At 43.5% G+C, this 23,781-nt stretch overlaps 1 protein-coding gene across 1 annotated transcript in view; it reads left to right on the forward strand.

Moving 5' to 3' along the window:
* The first annotated feature begins 2,035 nt into the window (after positions 1 to 2,035).
* Positions 2,036 to 23,781, forward strand: part of LOC140737223 (regulator of G-protein signaling 8-like) — a 43,087-nt gene continuing 21,341 nt past the window's right edge. The window contains exon 1 of the mRNA XM_073063525.1: positions 2,036 to 2,347. Within this exon, the coding sequence (XP_072919626.1) occupies positions 2,231 to 2,347 (117 nt within the window). The 5' untranslated portion in view covers positions 2,036 to 2,230. The remainder of the gene's footprint in view (positions 2,348 to 23,781) is intronic.

Genomic DNA, 23,781 nt, shown 5'->3' on the forward strand with positions numbered 1-23,781 from the left:
ATGCCAGAGCACTCAATAGGCCTGACAACACACCACCAAAATGTAGGCCACAGGCTCCAAACATAGTAGAGCCACATTTGGAAGAAAAAGACACAAGAAGTGAAAGAAATAGTTTTGTCAACGATCTGAAAGTTGCATTTTTTTGCTAGCGCTATCTTCTTTTGATCCTGAGATTACAATACCTACATCAGACTGCCATTTATTGACTACAGTTTAGCGTTCAACACAATCATACCCTCAGTTCTAATCAACAAGCTCCAAAACCTGGGCCTCTGTGCCTCCCGCCAGCAACAGGATCCTTGACTTTCTCACCAGGGAACCACAGTGTGTGCGAATCGGAAGTAACACCTCCTCCTTGCCAACAATGAACACTGGTATCCCTCAAGCATGCATGTTTATCTCACTGCGTTGTGGATCACTGACTGGTTACTGGCATGGTCTAACAAGAATTTGGGGTGTTGGTGATATAAATTTAATTTCTGGTACATCCTGGCCTTGAAGTACAAAGGCTAGTGATTTGTCACCATTTTGAGTCAATTTCTACACCAATTGTGATATTTTAATTAGCTTTTTTCATGGAATTCCAAGATACTTTGGGCACCATTATTTCTAACCAATGTTCTAAATAGATACAGTATATTTCCCACAGTTTTTCTCATTTCTACCATCTTTGTAATTCAGTAATTCCATCTACACTTCATGAAATCTCATCCTTGTGCCATCAGCAAACTTGTATGTGTGTCTTTCTATCCCTTGTCTGAGTCACTTATAAATAATATAAATCACAACAGCCTCAAGATATATGTGTGGAGTGCCACTAAACCCATCCAGTTAGGCTACTTGTCTGCTAACCTACTCTCGGTCTTCTGTTGCCCTGCCAGTTTCTTAGCAAAAGTTTGCTTTCGGTTCCACAATTGAAGGTGGCACAGTTGTGCTGCCTCAACTCTCCAGATGACCTGTGTCCAATCGTGACCTTCTGAATGGAGCTTGTATATTTTTCCTGTGACAGTGTGGGTGTCCTCTGGGTATTCCCATTTCCTTCCAAATCTCAAAAATGTCTGGGTTAATAGGTTAATTCATTGTACTGGTCAGTGGCAGAACTTAAGGAGGTTAATAAGAGGTTGAAAGCACAGGATAATGTCGGAGGGTGTTTGATAGATTATGCAGATTCAGCGTTTTGTTGCTGTCTGACTGCGATATAAAATTTGAATGTGATTTAACAGTCTCTTATTCAGAGCTCCACGTAAATCACAGCCATTGAAATTCCCAGGTCTGTTGGTTTTGTCATATCTTCCAAGAAACCTTAATCACCTGCCCTTTTACCTCCCAAAGGCTGAGAGGACTCCTTCATTGTTCTTTACTCCCCTCCCCTTTACCCTGTCGCCATATTTCATCAAGCACATTTGTCTCGGATTTTCTTCCCCTTCTGCTACTGTTTACATCCCTCTGCCTGGTCTGCTGAACTTTGACAGCATTCCTGGCTTTAAATTCTCAGACTTCCAGTCTCCAAGGTATTTTGTGTGCACTGGAATACTGGGATTTGACTATATATTTTTTAGAAAACATAAATGTAATTTTTTCATCAAAGCAGAACATTCATCTCCCTGAGGTAATTCTTTGTTCAGGAAATAATAGTGTGAAAGTCTAATAATAACAGCAGATATAAGAATGAAAATCCCCTTCGTTTTTATTTAGTGCCCATTTACTATACATTTCGTAGATCTTTTAACACATTCTGGTCACTTGTGCAAGTGTCTATTTCTATACAAGACAATTCCTCAGAAAGCTGAAACTCCCTGCCAAAATGTAAAGAATGTGCATAGTTCAACAAAAGAACCTTTCACTGCATTTCTCAGCAGGAGTCAGGGCTTTTATCTACAGATTCCAAATGCTTAAAAGAAATGCTTTTGGCATAACCATTTCAATTCTGGTTTCCTTTATCTCTCAGCTGCATGTCAAACTACCTTAGCATATGCAAAATAATCCTCCCTTCTTCCTTCCTCTTCCCCCTCCTCCCACACCAGATAAATTTTGTATGTACATTCAGGCTCTGAATGCATTACTGTCTCGAGTAAGGATACAGAAGGAGCTTGGTATAGGCTGTGCCCTCAGAGACTACAGAAGCCAACAATAGCTCTAGCTTGTTAGGATGCAGGGCTGGTATTCGGACCATTTCCCCCAGTGAGACTTCAGCAGAGGCAGAGCGACAAATCTGGCTCCAAACAAGCTGATGTACCAAGAGGTGCCTGAAAGCTTCATTCAAAGCATTCCGGCTCCATTGCAGGCTACCAACTGCAAGAAAAGCCATTTCCGAGCCCCATTTACATTGTTTACAAGTGCCAGAAAGGTAAGGCGTCTGCATTGTTAATTATCTTGTGGTGTGTACGCTTGAACTGAAATACTAGGTTTACATCAAAAATATTTTTTAACAGTACAAATAAGGCAACAAAGCATTGTAATTATTGATTGCTCCTGCTTCACCTTGATCTCTGAGAGCAATTTTTATTTGTTTTTTACGTCTAACATGGATGAATGCTGGAATGCTGATTTCACTCTTTTCCGAGCCTGTCGATTTATGTGCAGGCTGTGCTGGATAAATATTAACATTTAGCAAATTAAATGGACTTTGCCGGGTACGCTGAGCATATAAATAGCTTTAAAAATCCAAATATTTGGTTAATAGCTGAATGCTTACATGTTTTTTATACAATCCCTTAGAGAGAGAAAAAAATTGTTCAAGCCCTGTATGGTTTTCTATCAAATCTTTAAAAACAAATAGCAATGTAACTAATGACTGCTGGAATACAAGTTGCTTTACCAAGTTTCAGAAGGTGCAAGGATTATGCCAGCACTGAATGGCAAAAAAATACCCAGAGTTATTTAAGCTTCCTACTGGGCTTCTGTAATGGTAAGAAGGCATTCCACAGTGAGAAACTCAGCATGAGAGCACCAAACATAAGCCTTTAGAAAGGGAGCTCTTGTCAGTAAACAATTCATGTAAAATGTCCTCATTGGTGAACCAAGAGCAAACCGTGTGCCAGGGTTGAGGTCAACACAGTATGCAGTGCCCAGGATTGACCATATCCACCTCAAATATGTTGCGACCACTGAAGTGCAGGTGACACAGTGGCACAGCCGGTTGAGTCGCTGCCGCCCAGTTCATCAACCCAGTTCGATCCTGACTTCCAATGCTGGCGCTCCAGTGTGGAGTCTTCAGGTTCTCCCTGGAATCATGTAGGTTTCCCGCTGACGCCCTTGGGTGCGCGGATTGGTAGGTTAATTTGCCACTAATTTGCCACTGCGTTGTAGGTAAGCGGTAGAGAGGTGGAGACGTCAGTGATGATGGGAATGTAAAGCTGGATTAGTGTAGATGGATGCTAGACGATCAGTGGTGGGCCAAAGGTTGTGTTTCTGTGCTGTCTGGCTCTTTGGCTCAATGACCCTAGCAGCAAGCATCCCCTACACTCAATTTTAACCAGGCATGTTACACACAGCTATTTGTAGCTGTGTTTTTCCACGTATGTGGTGTCTATAAAATACATAGTTCCTAGAATGTGAGATGTTATATTTATACAGCATTGTTAACAAGTCCTGAAGTGTTTTTTTTATTAAGTCCTTTTGCCACACTGTTTCTGTGGTGAGGTGGAGACAGTGAAGCTAACTTGCAGAGAGCAAGTTCCCAGAACTGCAATGAAGTAAGAAGGACAGTTTATTCTGTTGGTTTATCCCTCAAATGTAGGCTAACTCATGGGAGGAACCCTTGTTCTTTTTTAAATGATACAGAGCTTTAGAGGGCTATGAGCCAAACACAGAAAAATGGGACAAGTGTAGATGGGCATCACGGGCAAGTGGGGCTGAATGGCCTGTTTTCATACAGTTTTTCTCTCTGTCTCAAGATATCATTGAATCTATTGGATCATCTGGTAGTTTGGTTTAATATTACTCATGGGGGAGTATGCCTTGGGTCAAGACTGATACCACAAAGGTGGAAATATGTAAAAATATTCATCCTTTCAAGCAGCAGTGAATCTGGAGACACATCAACAGTCCTGATGCAGAATCTCAACCTGAAATGTTGACCATCCCTTTGCCTCCACCAATATTCTTTTAACCACTTGGTTCTTCTAGGAGTTCATTTTTTAATCAGAACCAGTAAAGTTGGGCTTGTGCCCCCAAGCCCACCACCCTGTCAAACTTGGGAGTCTCAGCCTTGCTACAGACTCAGTAGGGGTCTTGTTGTGCTGCTGGATGCCAGTTACAGGGTCCAGTCTTGCACTGTTTTTGGGAAACTGCCTCCCTAATCTGGTGCCAAGCAACTGTATGGCCTTATTTAAGGAGGCAAATTGGCTAACTTTAGTTTACTGTTTTTGGTTAGACAGTATGGATTTTAGGACTGTTTTTATAAGCTTTATTTATTATAATGTTTCAAGAAATGAAAGTTTACAAATGTAACCATTTATAGAATAAATGTACTTCTGAGGAACAGGCCATTTGGCCCATGATATCTGTGCTGACTATACCAATTTAAACTGCACATCAGCCTGCACGTGATTCATATCCCCGCATTGCCTTCAATTTACTTCAATCTTAATTAGCCAAAGCAATTAAAAATCATTAGAAGTCCCGCTAGGCTAGTGGCAAGGCTTTGCCGGCTGTGAAAGCCACCAGCAGCATTACGGAGCAGGGCTTCCTTTGTTCTGTGGGAGCCCCTGTCGTCACACTGGTTACTCTGTGGAGTCAGGGGATTCTGCGGTCCGGGTAGCTGGCTCACCCTGCTCTGGGTCCAAGTGCATACTGTCTCGGAAGGATTGTGAATAATGTCTGCAAACTGGGGAGATGGGGAGTGGGCTGAAAATTCTGCTCCATTTACTTTCAATCCATCCGCCTCCCAAATAAAGAAGATTTAATAATTCAAAGCTACTTCATGGTTGAAGTATCATTACTGTCCAAAGGTAATTTGCACTTACTTGCAGGCAGCCCTTTAGCAGACTGTCTGGACTGGAATAAATCTCCTTGATTCAGCCCTAGGCACTTCATCCTTCTTAGGCCCAGCCTGCTCAGAAGGAAAATGAATAGCTGAGTGATGGTCTATATTACTGCTCAGACAGCTGCACAGCATTTATCCTGCAGCATTTACAGAACCTTTTTGACCCAACTCTAATTACTATCAGTCCAGTTGGTCTACTGCCTTCCCAATATGCTCACTTGAAGCAAAACAAAATAGAGAAGCTTTCATTATCCTGAATGCAACACCCAAAAAATAATGGAAGAAATCAGCAAGTTAGACAACATCTGTCAATATGAGTGTCTAATTCAGCAAGTTAGACAGTCATTATCATCATCCTTTAGGCAACACACACAAAATAAAAGAGGAACTCAGCCAGTTAGACAGCATCTTTGATAGCCATAGATGTTGCCTCAGTTGCTGAATTCCTCCACCATTTTGTGTGTGTTGCCCCAGATTTCCATCATCCGCAGAATCTCTTGTGTCTTTGGTTTTATGACTACACAAAGTAATAGGGACCGAAGACTTCTTAAACCTAAGGGTTTCACCGGCTATCTAAACTATCAATGTGTGTCACCACAATTCAGAAAGTTCTGCAAACATGGACACGCATTTTTCTGCATGAAAATAATTTTTTTCTAATTTCGTGACGGCCAGATTTAATAGGGTTATTACACAAATGCAAATGATAAGTGGAGGAATTTCACAATTATTAATATCACAATGACTATTTATCTATGAAGGCACTCAGTCATCCAGGTCATTGTGTATCAAGCGTTAGTATATCAAGGCAACAGGACTTGCTGTGTTGTCTAAAAGACGTTTCGCTACTCATCCGAGAGGCTTCTTCAGTTCTGATCCATGGTGGGTGATTTTCCAATTTATGAACTGTGAGTTGTTTAAAGGTATAGCAATCACGTGAGGGTCCTAGAGGTAATGAGAGGGTCTTTACTCTTATCTTTGCATGAATGGAGGTGTGAACTGTTGTGGAGCTGCTGGGTTAGAGATGTTCGGACTGCATTGTAAGTAGCTGATAGGTGGTGTCGTACCCCACCCCCCTCTGTTCAGGGCTTCTTTAACCCCTCTTTCAAACCACCTGTCCTCCCTGACAAAAGGTGCACATTGTTATCATCAAAGGAGGGTCCCTTGTCCTTTAAGTGTAGACATACAGCCGAGTCTTGACCTGAGGCGATAGCCCTCCAGTATTGGGCCATTCGTTTGTGAAGTGGTTGTTTTGCCTCGCCGATATACAGATCTGTGCATCAAAGGAACATCAAAGAGACACTCTAGACATCACAGAAAATCCAGTTGCCTTGATATACTACTGCTCGATCCACAATGATTATTGTTTCTTTCTGATATTATGCATATCAAAAGTAGTGGATATCACAATTCACAATGCAATCAATCTGTCATCCTCAACATTAGCAACTAATTTGAATGTTCCAGAACCTGCTGAGACACCATCATTGGTTGAGAAAAAACTAACTCTCATCATTGGACTGAAATGCTGAGGGTCATCAAGACTGGTAAATGCACCAAGTGCAACACCACTTCCATGAGCTAGTGCTTGCCATCTAATGATAGCCTTGCTGACAACGTTCCTACTACACAAAATGCTTACCTCTCTATTCTAGTTCCCCTTTAAAGTCAGCCTTTAAGATATGCCTTCCTGAGCATATTTTCACTCCTCTGGCCTAATATGGTTGTGATGGTCTTTACTCTAATGTTTCTGTGAAGCACTGTATGAAGTGCTTTGTAAATGGCTTGATTTGCTGTTGTTGTCTTAGCCACTTACTCAGACATCTATATAAGTGATATTCCAGTGGGAATAAACTCAGCCTATCCAATCCCTCTTTGTAACCACAGCCCTTCTTTCTGAAGCAAATCTCTTCAGAAACCTTTCTAATGCTACCAGATCTTTCCTGTCATGTGGCACCCAGAACTCCTCACGATACACTAAGTGCATCCTACCTAGTATCTTGTACAGCTGCAACATGACATCCCATCTCTTATATTCAAACTTCAGCCTATGAAGGGAAACTGGCCAAAAGCCTTCTTCACTACCCATTTAGTTATGTTGCCTTTCTCAGGGAGTTACGAACCAAGTCCATTTGTGCATCAACTAACCCGAAGTCCTTGCCATTTACTCTATATATCATGTTAGTATTTGATATTCAAAATGCTTTAACTTAAAATTGTCTGGATTTAATTTCATCTGCCACCACTTCACCCAACTTTCCAACTGACTGGTGTCCCTTTGTATCTTTTCAAACTCTTCTTTCTATTTACTCCTCCAGAAATTTTTGTTTCATCAACAAATGTACTAATCAGTTCAACTACATTCTTATCCAAGTATCTGGTCTCAGCATTAACCCGGTGGTACACCATTAGTTACTCACCTCCAGTAAGAAAAATATCCATTGATCACTACGCTCTGCCTCTTATTACTCAGCCAGCTTTGTGTCCTAATCTTCTGGACTGAGACTTTGCAGACCTGTACATGGGACTCTGCCAAAAGCCTTTTAAAGTCTACATAAACCACGTTTACTGTGTTACTTTCATCAATTTTCAAAAACTCAATCAGATTTGTGAGGCAGGATTTGTCTTGCACAAAAGCCCATTGACTCCTAACCAGTTTCTGCGTTTTCATAAAAAAAACCCTTTTTCTTAGAATCTGTTTCCAACAATCTTCTTAGTACTGACGCAAGGCTCACTCCTTGTAACGTCCTGGTTTATCCCTTTCGTGAATAGGGGAACAATGTGAGCTTTCCTCACCTGTGGTGAACAAAAGTGCACAAAGCTCTGTGATAGACCCAGCATCTCCTCAACTGCTTCACCTAGTGTCACTCCAGACCCTGGGGATTTATCCACCTTCCACCTTAATGTCTACCACTCTCGACACTTTCTCCTTCCTGACGTGAGTTGATGAGTTTGTGCGGAGAATGAAAGAAAAGGATTAACGCGTGATTATTGTAAACGGGTCCATGCAGGGAATGGACTGAAGGGCTTGTTTTCCTGTTGTTTCACTTTGTGATTCTATGACTAATTCATTCTAGATTCTCCCACAAAAGGTAATATTCTCTCCACGTGAAAGCTGTCAACCAACTTAGGGTATAATATATTTCAATCCTGCTCCTTCCTGAATCATCAAACAATTTCCTAGTATATGTTCTGCCTGAGGATTCCTTCCTTTGCAAATCCCCTCAAGTTACAAGTTGGCAGCAGAGAAGCAGGTCATGTGGTCCATCTGTTTAACAAGCCAATGCTTATTCTTCCTCTCAAGCCTCCTTCTATCCCTCCACTTCCACCCCTTCCTATCAGCAGATGCTTCCATTCTTTTCTCCACATTGTGGTTCCCTCCTCTACCTGAAACCTTTCCCCTCTGCTTCAACATCATCCAGTGGTTGTACTTCGCACATTCTTGCCACACTTTGAGTAGAGAACCCCTCAGGTTCTCCACTCGATTTACCAGTGACCATCAATGTGCCATTGAAATTTGGACTCTGCAAACATGAAAACTGCTCCTGTATTTCTATCCTAAGAAGACTTTCATTACCTTTATTACTGGAAATACACCCCCAGTCGATAGCACCAAACGTTGCTGTACAGGAGCATCAGTAATTGTTCTCTACCTGTATTATTCCTCCAGAGAAATGAATTACAGAACAGACAACAATGTGACCTACTCCTATGTAGCATTTAAGACCATAAGACGATAAGACATAGGAGCAGAATTAGGCCATTCAGCCCATCGAGTTTGCTCCGCCATTCCGTCATGGCTGATCCTAGATCCCACACAACTTCCATACACCTGCCTTCTCGCCATATCCTTTCAGGCCCTGTCTGATCAGGAAACTTTCAATTTCCGCCTTAAATATACCCATGGACTTGGCCTCCACCTCAGTCTGCGGCAGAGCATTCCACAGATTCACTACTCTCTGGCTAAAAAAAAATTCCTCCTTGCCTCTGTTCTAAAAGGTCGCACCTCAATTTTGAGGCTGTGCCCTCTAGTTCTCGATCCCCCCACCAAAGGAGACATCCTTTCCATGTCCACCCTATCTGGTCCTTTCAACATTCGGTAAGTTTCAATGAGATCCTCCCTCATTCTTGTAAATTTCAGTGAGTACAGGCCCAAAGCTGCCAAAAGCTCCTCATATATTAACCCCTTCGTTCCATATTGACTTTGGTTGTATTTCTACGCATTTCTTTTTGAAAGAAGGGAGCCTCAACCTCTTTCAGCATTTACCATTAATTATTTTCTCCTAGCTTTGATAAGCTCTTGTGTTTTATCTTCCTTCGTCTGCCTCCTACGCCATGTCACGGCATCCTTCTTATTATATGAAGACTACAGTTATACACCATTTTCCTCCTGGGCAATATGTCTCTGTTTCAAATATCTGAGAACACAACAGTTATGCTAATCTTACTAATCAACAGCTTGCAGTTACGCACAAAGAAAGAGCTCAGCAATTTAAATAAAAGGCATTAAAAAGCAACTTGCAAGGTATTTCACCTCTTTCCAATACAGAGGTTTAGACCATGGAGTTCCTGAGTGAAATAATTAGGAAACTGTTGGATGACTAATGACTGGCGTCCTTCTAAAAACACGCAGCCATGATTGAGTGACCCATTCCACAACTTGCTGCTTAATTTGGCCTCAGAGAAAAGGAAAGATTTATATTGAGGGCAAGTCATTTGTCACTGTTCAGCAAATGCAATTCCTTTTGGGGCCACACTAGCGAGCAATCACATTGGTATTGCACTGTTTCTGAACAAGGGAGCACTAAGGACTAGGGTAGACTGCAACAAAACATCTCCAAAGGAAAACAGTCTTCTAATGGGCAGAACACATGAAAAGATGAGAACTAAAAGGTGTCAGGACAGAATACTTGTGCATCATTCAAAAGTCAGTCTTAATTGCTGAGATTATTATCCTCTACTAATTTTCAGGTGGAAAATAAAGACTCTGCAATTCTTTACATACTTAGAAATAAATGACACTAGTCAATAAACATGACCTCTTATTAAAAAAATGTTTGATTCTCAGAAATGTTATATTGCAGAAAACCTCTCAAAGCAGTCCAGGGAAGAACTGAATCAGAATCAGGTTTAATATCACCAGCATATGTCATGAAATTTGCTGTTTTTGCAACAGCAGTATAATGCAATACATAATAATAATGTAAAAACTGTGAATTACATTAATTATATTTATATATATAGCAAATTAAATAAGTAGTGCAAAAAAAGTAATGGGTTCACTGTGATTTCTTTTGTGTTAGCGTATCAACTAAGATCTCACTGTCGTTCCAACAAACATTAACAATAATTACATCATCTAGGCAACACTACGCTGTGTAAATTCACAGTTGGCTTGTTAGAGAGGCACATCTGCACAGTGCACTTCTCCCCTCGTGGGGAAATTCAATTAGCCGTGTTTGGAGATGTCCTCGAGTTCAGCTGCAAACCCTGAGTTAAACCATGCTGCAAATCAGAAATAGGTGGGGTGGAGAGGATGTTTCTTTACTCGGGAACTCAGAGTGGCCCACAGAGACAGAGGTGAGGTCGTTTTTTCTTCTCTCTCTGTGAGTCTGTGGAATTCTCTTCCTTAAAATACAGTGGAAGCAGTGTGGTGAACTACATATACCTGTCTGGACACGCCCCCCCCCCCCCCCCCGGGCTGACTGCTCCTGTGGCTCCTCCCACAGACCCCGGTATAAAGGCGATTGGAGCCACAGACCCTTCCTCAGTCTCCAGGATGTTGTGTGATGGTCACTTGCTGCTTGTGCTTTCTTCCAGCCAATAAAAGCCTACCTTAACCCATGTCTCAGAGTTATTGATGGTGCATCAAGCAGCCTTAGAGTATGTTTAAGACAAGCAAGGGTTGGAAGGCTATTATGTAGGGCAGTCATATGAAATTGAGCTTGCAGTCAGATCAGCCCTGATTTTACTGAATAGTGGAGCAGGCTCAATGAGTTAAATGGTCTCCCTTTGTTCCTAATTCAAACACTTGTATTCTATCACCATTAGCCCAATGACCATGGCATTTCTGATTACACAGGTTGAGTGTCAACGACAAAAGTGTAAAGACAGTTACTCTTTTTAAAAAAGTGGAAATAGAATTAGCTCTGTGTGTAATGAAGTGACTGGAGCTAAATATGATTTAGTCTTTCAGGTGTCCTGCAAGTCCTGCTTTATCACAGCAGAACATCAGAGGAAGCAGGACCAACAGATGCAGCAGGGTACGAGAGCGTAGGAATAAAGTGTGAGCATCGTCAGGATGGACGGTGGATTGCAGTCTCAAATTACTGCTGGGTCTTTGAAGACTGATGCATCATGGGAGTTCTGATGTGCCCTCTGAAAAGTGGTCTGTTACCCATTTTACATCTGAGATGGAGGCACTCTTGTTAACCAAAGGCATTAAGAGGTAACAGCCACACGGAGTCATGAATAGCTGCCGAGGCTCCAGAGCTGCTCATCCCCATCTGCCCGTCTGTTCACAGAACAAATCCAAAAGAACCAACAAAATCAGCAAGCCACAGATCGTATAAGGTTCAGCTACATTACCAAAGCAGACCAGACTTAAAGCTCATAGAAATTAGTCTCCTTATGGCTGCCACATTTGGGCTTGCAGGCTACGATCCTCTAACCCACAGTTCCACAGCATGTGTGGGTGAAACTTACAAAAGAACAGCATATACATCAATAACATTGAATAAATGCACATGGCTACAGTAATGCAGCAAGAACTGACGTGTTGGCATTTCCTCATGAAGGGAGCATGTTTGCTTCTCCTTTCAAACACAGAGCAAGGGTGGGTAGTAAATTTCCTTCCTTTCATTTATATAGAAACAATAAGAAATAGAATTCTCATTATTTAGCTCTTGTGCCCAAACAAATGAATCAAAGAGTACAAATAAATGAACATCTATGGTCTGAAACATATTTGGCCAATGTCTTTCTAATCAGGAATTCCATGGATGCTGCCTGACTTGCTGAGTTCCTCCAGCAGTTTGTGTGCTTTGCTTTGGATTTCCAACATCTTTTTTCCAGCATTGTTTCTGATCTGCTGCTCCTCTGAGAAGTCTCTTCAAGGGATGCCTACCCTGAAGAAGTTTAAATCTTCTCTTTGACAGGAGTTCAGTGAAAACCTCTCTCACTGTGCCCCCTCTGTGAACTCTGCTGCCCTTCACAGCCATATGTCCTTCCCGGGAGCTTGTCATTGTCACCATCTTGTTCCACATGGCTTCCAGATCTGTTTTCTCACATTCCCATTCCAACATGTCAGTCTGTGGCCTCCTCTTGTGCCAGAGTGAAGGAGCGACACCTTATATTTCATCTGTGTGGCTTCCAACCTGATGGCATGAATATCGATTTCTCCTTCCAAATTTCCTCCTCCTCCCCATTTCTATTCCCACTCTTGCTTTTTATCTCTTCTCACCTGCCTACCACGTCCCCCTGGGTTCTTTTCTCCTTCCCTTTCTTCTATGTTCCACTTTCCTTTCATATCAGATCCTTCTTCTCCCGCCCTTTACCTTTCCCACACACTCAGATTCACCTACCACCTTCTGGCCGGACCTCCTTCTCCTCCCCGCACCTTTATATTCTGGCATGTTCCTCCTTCCTTTTCAGTCCTGAAGAGGGGTCTTGGCCCAAAACATCAACTGTTTGTTTATTTCCATGAATGCGCCCTGACTGTTTGCATCCCTCCAGCATTTTGTGTGCACTCCACCATGTTACTGAATGGACGAAAGGTTGTTTGTTTTGTCAGGATTATTTGATACAAAGTACACAGCAATCACCCTGTAATTGCCCCTATTGCCAGGCCTGCACAAGCAGGCACCTCACAGTTTTCACCCAGTTAACAGGAGTTATTCTACCACATGATTCCAATTCATCACCTGCAGCCTATTTTAAACCCAGCTCTCATCCGCAGTCCTTGTTTTCCCATCGAACCAGCCAGCCCCAACCAGTTGCTCCTAGCCTTCAATTACCTTGTTGCCTGTGGTGTTTAGCATCTGTTCTCTCTCAATTTTTGGCTCCTCATAGCTTGTTATTTTCACAGTCTATTAATAAAGTTATTGTTCATTGCTGAACCATCTCCACCACTCTGCTTTTGGGTCAAGCCTCCTCTACATTCCCTGAGAGGATGGGTGAACCAGTGGTTGACCTGGCAGATTTCCTCAGCTAGAGGAAGTCATCCACCGACACGAGTGCATGATCCAGGAGCAGCTGCAAACCATTGACCATCTGCTTGCCACTCTCAACCAACTTTCCATCTCATTACTGCAATCCCGTGCCAGTCAACTTCCTCCCCTCAGAACCCCAGATTCTGGAGCCCAAATGCTCCATTGGATCCCCAACCCGATGCCGCAATTTCCTGTCCCAGTTCATCTTACAGTTTGAGCTCCAGCCATCTCTGTACTCTATGGACTGAGCCAAGATTGCCTTCGTCATCTCTTTCACGACTGGGCGAGCTCTCACCCAGGCTACTACTAACTGAGACAATAAAACTATCACTTGCAATAAATCTGAGGGAATTTCGACCAGCCAGGAAGTGAAAGGGAGGCAGTGTTTTGGATACTTCACCTGCGTTAAGCCTCACGTTTGGTGCTGAATTACACCATGAAATTCCAGACCCTCGCTTCTCGGAGTGCTTGAAAGACGAGCTGTCTACCTGGGAGATGCCCAGCAGCCTTGAAAGCCTCATCACTCTGGCCCTCCATATTGACAGGTGTGTTGTGGAATGACCCTCCAGATCACCAGCCAGAACCCCAGTTCCATTCCCAGAACCATTTCAAGCTGCAGGACCCTCATCAGTGACGCACATAGAACCCATGCAGTTAGGGAGATACGCAAACACGAGGAAATCTGCAGGTGCTGGAAATTCAAGCAACACAAACAAGATGCTGGTGGAGCAAAGCAGGCCAGGCAGCATCTATAGGGAGAAGCACTGTCAGCAATTCGGGCCGAGAACCTTCCTGTTAGTCCTGACGAAGGGTCTCGGCCCAAAACATCGACAGTGCTTCTCCCTATACATGCTGCCTGGCCGGCTGTGTTCCACCAGCATTTTGTGTGTGTTGCATTTAGGAAGATCTCCTTTAACCCCCAAGAGTGTGAAAGTTGGTGGAGAAACAATTTGTTCACTTACTGCAGAACAACCCATCACCCATGCAACACATGTCCACTGCATCCAGGAAACGGCACCACCAGCTAGAGACAACGGGCCTTCTATCTGGTAAGATCCCCGGCCCCTTGTTCCAACACCACAGTCTCTCTATCCTCCTCCACATCCCGACAGTTCTATGTACACAGGAGGCTCTGGTGGATTCTCGCACAGCAGGCAACTTTCTGGACTGAACTGTGTGTGCACAGCTTGGACCCTCTACTGAGCCAATCACTCACCCCTTCACATCAAGGCCATTGACAGACATCCCTTGGAGTCTGGGATGGTCAGAGCATGCACACAGTCTGTGCACGTGAACATTGGAGAGCACCACAAGACCACCTACTCCCTCTTTATCACCTCACCCAACACTTCTCCCATCTTGGATTACCCCCGGCTCTCCACTCACAACCTTCACTTCCCCTGGTCATCCGGTTCACCGCTGAATTGGGGACCAGCCTGCCTGCACCCTCAGCTGACATCACACTGTAAATCTGAGGAAATGGAGGAACCCCTCGACCTCACAGGAATACCAGTACAAGGGAAGCCAGCTCCCTGCCACCTCACAGGCTACATGACTGTGTGATTGATCTCCTCCCAGACACCACACCTCCTGAGGTAATCTGTTTCCCATCTCCTTTCCTGAGATAGAAGCCATGAATGACTACATCACTGAAGAGCTGCAGCATGGCATTATTTAACCATCTCACTGCTCAGCCAGTGCAGGATTCTGCCCTGTCAAAAAGAAAGATGGGGGTCCCCATCCCTGCATCGACTACCATGGATTCAACAAAATCAGTATTATGAACTGTTATCCTCTCCCCTTGATGGATAGTGCATTTGAAACACTCCATGGGGCCCAGATCTTCACCAAATTGGATCTATGGGGTGTGTACAACCTGATTCTTATCTGTCAGGGGGATGATTGTAAGATGGCATTCATAACACCCATTGACCATTACGAATATTTGGTGATACCTTTCGAACTTTACACAGTCCAGCAAATTTCCAAGCTTTCATTAACAAGATACTCCAAAACATGCTGCACAGGTATGTGTTAGTCTACCTCGAAGGCATCTTCATCTTTTTCAACGACCCCCAAGGCCACATCTTTCATGTCCATTTAGTCCTTCAGTGTCTCCTTGAAAACCAACTGTATGGCTATTTAGAGAAATGTCAGTTCCACAGCCCAGTCATTTGCTTCCTGGGTTATGTCCTTTAACTCCAAGGCATAGCCACTGACCCAGAGAAATTGTGCATCGTCGTTGAATAGCCCCGACTCTGCTCCCTCAAATAGCCACAGAGCTTCTTGGTCCTCTCCAACATCTACTGCCATTCATCAGCAACTTCAGCTAAATCACGGCTCCTCTCATCTCCCTTACCAAATCCCCTACCTCACCGATAACCTGGTCTGCTGCTGCAGATCACACTTCCTCTGGTTCTTCAGAACCAGATCCGCCAGGCCTGCTCCAGCCAACACACTTGATGACCGCATGACAGCCGTGCACTCTGAGGCACTCCAGGGGGACGCACTCCGCACCCCTCTCTGGCCATCCAGACGCACAATGGACTCCAGATTTTCTGCGACGCCGGTTCTGGTGGCCTACTATGATGCAGGTCGTCGCTGCCTGCTGGTCAATGTGCCCAGGCCAATCCTCCAACCAGTGGCCCTCAGGTATCCTGCAGTCCCTATTGGTCCCTCAACACCTGTGGTCCCACATCACCATGGATTTCACAGGGCTTGCCTCCTTCCAAAGGGGCCATAGTAGTCATGGCAGTGCTGGACTGGTTCTCCATGGCTTCCTGTTTCATTACCCTTTCCAAACTTCCACCAGCCACTGAGACAGAAGACCTGGTTCTCCAACACTTTCTACAGTTCACCTCCACTGTCTGCCGGGGCCACACAATTCATCTCTCATTTCTGGTGAGCCTTCTGCTCCCTCCTCTGCATCTCAGAGAGCAACAGTCAGAAAGAGCCAATGAGCAAATTGAGAAGTTTCTCCAATGATTCACCACCTCTAATCCTTCCACAAAGGATCGGCCCTGGGCTGAGTTGTCCCACAATCTACACAACTTCTCTGCCACGGGTACATCACCTTTTGAAGTGCTTCATGGCTACTAACCCCATTGTTTCCTGTGGAGAAACCAATGGTGGGGGTCCTGTCCACCAGAGCCCTGGTTCACCACTGGCAGAGTACTTGAAAGAAGGTATGGAGGGCCATCCTAGCTGCAAACACCTAGAGCTGTCATGCCAACCACTGGAGGTGCCCAGCCAGACTATTCCAGGGGACCGTGTCTGGTTGTCTAGCCAAGATCTGCCCCTGTGCATTGACTCTTGCAAGCTCTCGCCCTGGTTCATTGGTCCTTTCAAGATTACCTATCACATCAATCCAGTTACTTGCCATCTCCAGCTGCCACCTACCCTCAGGATGACTCCTCTCTTCCACGTGTCCTGTCTCAAGCCCGTGTCTATGGATCACTCAACACTGTTGAGCCTGCACCTCTGTAACCTAGTACAATGGAAGATGGTCCAGTGTATATAGTTCAGTAATTGATGGATTCACGTTGTCATGGATATGATGTACAGTATGTGGTCAACTGGGAAGGGAACGTCCCAGAGGGGAGGTCTCAGTTTCATCTTGGAGTTCCATCCGGATCGCCCTAGACCATTTTTTGCCTCCATTATTAAGGGGAGAGAGTGGTCCTGTCAGGCCTGCACAAGTGGGCACCTCCTAGTTTCCACCCAGATGACAGGATATACCTGTTCTTCATTTCCATTTGATCACCTGCAGCCTATTTAAACCCAGCTCTGCTCCACAGTCCTTGTTCACTCATCGAACCAGCCAGCCTCAACCAGTTGCTCATAGCCTGCAGTTACCTTGTTGCCTGTGGCATTTAGTATCTGTTCTTCCTCGCTTTGTGGCTCCTCAAGACTTGCTACTCTTGCAGTCTATTACTAAATTATCATTCATCGCTGAATCGTCTCTGTTGCTCTGCTTTTGCCCCCTTTACATTTCCTGACACCTACTTAGAGAACTTTTCTCCGAAGCACAATGGTCTGAAGCTTGCCTCCCCTTCTTCAACACTGGGCATGGTGGATTGTGAAGTCAAACTCTGTGATTGGAATCATAAGGAAAATCATGCTTATTCATTGAGCTTTCAGTCGTGTCCAGTGGTCATGGATTTCATCATCAGCAGCTCAACCAATTTCATGCAGAGTTGCTGTTTTAATCCAAATTTAATCTTTTATTTAAACAATTCTCTCATCATCGTTCCATGAGTATATGTAGTCCATGTGTTCCTTACTCAACTGCTCATTTTTCCATTAGGAGCTGAGTTAGTCATCAGAGATGTGTCTCTCTCTTAACAGATAGCCTCCTTCACCTGAAGCTATCAGTTTGGAGTCAAGGATGACTTGCTCCCTCTCTCTGGCTTTGTGGGTTCCAAGGTAGCTGATGAGACCAAGAAGGGTCCCTTAGACGCTGCCACAGAGGGTGGCTGGTGCAGCAAGTGGGAGGGTAGTTTGGGCTGCATTTACGCTGGTCTCCCAAGAAAAGACTCAAGTTTCCTAACTTCATACTTGACCATTTCACCAGCCAATCTAAATCTCATTAAATCTCTTACAGTCCTCCTCACATGTTTCTATGCTCTGTGTTATTTAGAATCAGTCTTTTCTCTTTGGAACGGTCGAGGATGAAAGGTGACTTGATAGAGGTGTATACGATGATGAGAGGCATTGATCGTGTGGATAGTCAGAGGCTTTTTCCCAGGGCTGAAATGACTAACATGAGAGGGCACATTTTTAAAGTGCTTGGAAGTAAGTACAGAAGTGATATTAGCGATAAGTTTTTTTACGCAAAGAGTGGTGAGTGTGTGGAATGGGCTGCCGGTAATAGTGGTTGTGGCGGATATGATAGGCTCTTTTAAGAGAATCCTAGATAGGTACACGGAGTTTAGAAAAATAGAGGGCTAGGGGTAACCCTAGGTAATTTCTGAAGAAGTTACATGTTTGGCACAGCATTGTGGGCCGAAGGGCCTGTATTGTGCAGTAGGTTTTCTATGTTTCTATCCCCAACACATCTTCTCCATCTTAAGTGGTCATAGACTGGATTTCCAAAAGTTACATTGCTTCATGAAGGCTTTGAGAACAGTGTGGAACTATCTTCTCCAGCAGTACTTTCCATGTTAGAGCTGGAAATACAGTGTCTATTTTGGAGTCTGGTGTCAGGCATGGATAACAAGACTTGCTCAAATGAGCCAAATGTATGTAATAAGAACCCCAACACTGGGGTTGTTGTCCTTGAAGAGGAGAGTGACATTTTTTCCCTTATCTTACCTGTGGATTTGGAGGATTTTGTAGAGATAAGAGTGCTGGGTTCTCTCTGGTGTTTGAGGTGCATGTCATAGATGGTCCGAGTGCTAGAAGCACACAGAAGGCAGGGTAGGGTAGTAGACAATAAGCTCTGTGCCAGGTTTGAGGTATTGATATTCAAACACTTTCTCTTGCCAATGGCCAGAGGCTGTAGTTGTGTACAAGGCAATGGTGAGTTTCATCAACGACCTCTGCCTTCATTGAGAAGTGCCTCCTGAGGATTAGGAAATAGTGCACAATATCTATTGTCACTTTGATATGGTGTTAGGGATTACTTTAAGACCATTAGACATAGGAACAGAATAGGTCTTGGCTTATCGACTCTGCTCAAACACACCACATACGTTAATCCTTTCACTCCCAGGATCATTCCCCTTGAACCTCCGCTGAACTCTCTTCAATGCCAGCACATCCTTTCTTAGGTAATTGGCCCAAAGCTGCTCACAATACTCCAAGTGCAGTCTGAGCAATGCTTTTTAAAGCCTCAGCATTACGTCTTTGCCTTTATATTCTAGTCCACTTGAAATGAATGATAACATGCATTTGCTTTCCTTACTACTGACTCAACCTGCAAGTTAACCTTTAGGGAAGCCTGTATCTTGAATATTGAAGTCTCTCATGACCATCGTAACATTGCCTTTTTTACATAAGTTTTCTATCACCCCTTATAATTTGTAGCCACATCCTGGCTTCTATTCAGAGCCCTGTATATAACTCCCATCAGGGTCTTTTCAGCCTTGAAATTTTTAACCTCTACTTACAAGAATTCTACATCTTCTGATCCCATATCACCTCTTTCTAAGAAATTAATTTCACTTTTTACCAACAGGGCCACCTCACTCCCTTTGCCTACCTGCCTGTCCTTTTGATACAACTTGCATCCTTGAATGTCAAGCTCCCAATTATGATCTTCTTTCAACTAGACTCAGTGATGGCCACAGCATCATGCCCACCATTTTGTAACTGTGCAACATGATCATCCACTTTATTCCATATAGTGTGTGCATTTCAGATAAAACATCTTCAGTCCCATATTCATTACCCTTTTCAATTTTGCTACCATGTTACCAGAAGTTAAATTCTTATCCCTTTCTGAACTTTTCTTTATCCTGGAGATTTATGTAACCTCTCCTGCACTCTCCTTCCCTGCTACTTTATCCTCGCTTTTCCAGACTGTCGTACTGTTGAACCTGCTATTTTGTTTAAAGATGCACTTCAACCCATCCTACTGACCGTAATTTTGCCCTATCATCTACCTATCCTTCACAGACTCACTACACACTTCATCTACTTGTATACCAACTGCCTCATCTTCTGAGATTGGGATGAGCAACCATTGTAAATATGTAATTCTGTAAAGTTAACTGACTATATTCAAGATGTTAAAGTTAAGTAGGTGATTACAGCCATTGAAACGGTAATTAAACACATATAGTTTGTGTTTAAGTAGTATAAACACTGTATCAGAAGAGCGACGTTCTCTTGGATTCACTCTCCTGAACATTTGTTTGACATTAGGGTGCACAGAGACTGGGTCTGCTATACACCTGTGAGCATTCAATCTGCAGATAGCATTCCATGGTAGCCCTTGACTGACAGAGTTGAAGGCTTTAGGAATCCCAAAAAAAAGTTCAAGCTAATCCCTGCAAGTTAACCTTTAGGGAAGCCTGCATCTTGAATATTGAAGTCTCTCATGACCATCGTAACATTGCCTTTTTTACATAGATTTTCTATCACCCCTTGTAATTTACACCCCACGTCCTGGCTACTGATCAGAGTCCGGTATATAATGCCCATCAGAGTCTTTTTACCTTTGAATTTTTTTAACCTCTTCTTACAAGGATTCTATATCTTCTGATCCCACTTTGAAGTGGTAGCATGATAAAAATTATGTTCGTTCTGGCTTTAGATAAACCCACCCAAAGCAATAAAAAGTTACACTATGTACACATAACCCCCTACTTCCCAAACTTGGAATGTCGTTAGCAAACAGATAGACATTTATGTACAATTAGACAGTATGTGCCACAAAGAACAATTGCTTTGTGCTGCCAAGATATGTCAGCACAATACTAAAATGGTTCTAAATCTTATCAATCAATGATTCAATATGACAGGCACTAAACATAAAGAAAGAAGAGGTATCTGTATTTCTTCCCAACAGAGAAAGTTAAGGCCAGCATTGGCATTAGTTCAAAGGGATCAAGACGCCTGATCGTCATGGAGTCACAGGCTTCCTTCTTTTTCTGGAGTGATCCTGGTTTAAGCAGTAATCTCCCAAAATTCCACAAAACCACATACAAAGCCTTCAGGGAATTACCAATATGATGGACCTTTCAGTTTCCCAATATAGCCTGTGATTGCCAGTCCTCCTGCATGATCCCTGCCTCCTTATCCTACCAGTAACTGACATCCCCAAGTGTATAATCCCATCAGAGATAGACCAGCTCCAAGTCCCAAACCCACTGCCAACATCGCTGAGCACCAGAACCACCAATAAGCAGGTGTTTTACAACATGCACCTAACCATGCCAACTTCCAGGGATTAGACGCTCTAACTCTCTGGAATATGGCTAGCCGGCATGGCCCCTTTAAAGATTCAGGACCATACCGCTAATTGGCAATCATGTTTTGGGTGCCAAGAATTGAATATTTAAGGAGCATCTGAACAGAGCCTCCATGCTCAATCGTCAGCCCAGCCAGAGATAGCGTCTAGCATTTTGTTTCGTGTTCAGTTCTCGATCCAGTTTTCCATGTCTCAATCCTAGCCTCAGATACTCCAGCATTTGGGTCCAAACCATCCTCGTCAAGGACTCTCATCACAGCAGATGCCCAAAGCCACGAAAATACTCAAGAATCCACCACAATCATCACACGAAATCCCATGATTCCAAAGTCCACAATCGGCTTGGCTACCTCCATTAGCTTTTCAATGGCTGAGATAATGAAGAGTAAGGTTCTATCACCACAAAATGGATGAAGCCTTCAATATCATGCTTAATGATATGAAGACATGAAGGCTGGAGGTGCTGTGAATAGTGTAGAAGGTTGCTGTAGGTTGCAATGGGATGTAGACAGGATGCCGATTTGGATGGAGAGCTGACAGATGGAACTCAATCCAGAACAGTATGAAATGATGCACTTTGGAAGATGGAACTTAAAGTCAGAGAACAGGATTACTGGTGGTGTGGAGAAAGAGAAGGATCTTGGTGTCCAAGTCCATAGGTCCTTTAAAGTTGCCATGTAAGTTTGTAGAGTGGTTAAGAAGGCGTGTGGTGGGCTAGCCTTCAGTAGACAGGAAAATGAGTTCAACAGCTTTGAAGCTCTATAAAACTCTGGTTAGACCACACTTTGAGTAATTTATTTAATTTAGAGATACAGTATGGTAACAGGTTCTTCCAGACCAAAGACCCACAGCACCCAATTACACCTACGTGAACAATTAATCTATAAAACCGTATGTCTTTGGAATGTGGGAGGAAGCCAGAGCACCCAGAGGAAACCCACGCAGACACAGGAAAAACGTACAAATTCCTTACACACAGCTGCGGAACTGAACCTGGGTCACTGGCGCCGGAACAGCGTCACACTAAATTTTCTGATTGTCTCATCGTAGGAAAGACATGGAGGGAGAGGGGATTTACTGGGCTTCTCCCTGATATATTTTATGAGTTAGGGATTTTCTCTTTGGAGCAATGGACATTGAGAGGTGGCATGTTTGTGGTGTATAGGATGATGAGAGGCATAAATAAAGTAGACAGCCAGGGTGGCAGTGGGCAATACCACAGACAGCTGAGTGGAGGAAAGTCTAGGGAAGATGTTAGAGGTAGGTTTTTTACACAAGCAGTGATGTGTCTGGAATGCACTGCTGGTGGTGGTGGTAGACGGAGATCCAAAAGGAATATTTAAGGAACTCATGGATGGACACATGGACAAAGAAAAATGGAGGATTTAGACTGCATAGGAGAGAAGGGTTAGATTGATCTTGTAGGTTTATATGTATAGGTTGCAGAGCATCATTGGGCAAAAGGCCCATCCTGTGTTATACTGCTATATGTCCTATATTCTGTGATGCCTTAAAGACGTGTGTTGGAACACTTAGAACACAGCAGACCGAGGCATCCAACACAGCAACACCTTAATGCCCTTTTGAGGTACTGTGGAATTTGAAGTCCACTGCTAACAATGTGGGCAATTGTCCTAAAGTTTTTTATTTCTGGATTATCACATGATTTGATACTACGCTAAATGCAGAGATTTCAGAAAATAAGGCAACAGCTCAGCCCAAGGAGGCTTTAGGAAGGCCTTGAGAAAAGAAGGACGTGCGGAGTGGTTTAGTGGGAATTCCTGACCCTCCCCCACCCCCCAGCACAGGCATGGCAGACAATAAAAAATTCGGAATGCACGAGAGGCCAGAACGTGCATCCACTTGAGCAGTGATTCAGAGTGTCAGGCGCCTGCACCCTGATCCCAGATTTTTAGAGCTTTTGTTCATTTCTCTGGTTCTGCTCTCCTCTTTCTGGGTACTGTCAGGCAGGTCACTCCTACAAATTGTCCAGGCAATCTCCTACTTTACAAAAAAGTAGCCAGTCTCAGATGGCATCATCATTGTATGAAATTAATTTGAAGCAGCGCTCTTATTAAGAGTAGTGCTTCCCTCAGCATGCGATACAGCTATTCATTGTTCAGTGGCAATAAACTCAACGGCTGCCCAGCATCGTTCTATTCTGTAAGTTCCCAAAGAGGCCATCAGCATTGCAAATTGCAAGCTATTTTGGACTGTGACTGGTGCCCCCGAGTGTTCCCAGCAATCCTTTTTCCATCGCATTTAGCATGTGTTATTATTTCTCTGCTCTCTAAAAATGTGCTTAGTCTGTGGTCTGGTGTTTTTATCTAACAGCTTTGGCCTTCGGGAAATGATAAATGAAGGCTGGCTTGTTCTTCATTAAAGATCCCTTCCCACTGCTGCTGTTTCTTAGGCAAATATAGTCATCTCTATCCAATAGAAAAAGAAGCAAAAAGCACAAACAGAAAATGCTTTAGCTTGTTTTTGAAGTGGGAGTGTTCTTACTATGAATCCTAAAAATTCAGTGAACTGCACATAATCCAGAGACAAAACAAACTATGTCATTCACACATAGTTGAATTCATTCTGAGCACAATGATCAAAAACAAGAAATTCTGCAGATGCTGGAAATTAAAAGCAACGTACACTAAATGCTGGAGGAACTCAGC

This window comes from Hemitrygon akajei, chromosome 12 (genome assembly GCF_048418815.1).
Source record: "Hemitrygon akajei chromosome 12, sHemAka1.3, whole genome shotgun sequence".
In the NCBI taxonomy this organism is placed as follows: domain Eukaryota; kingdom Metazoa; phylum Chordata; class Chondrichthyes; order Myliobatiformes; family Dasyatidae; genus Hemitrygon; species Hemitrygon akajei.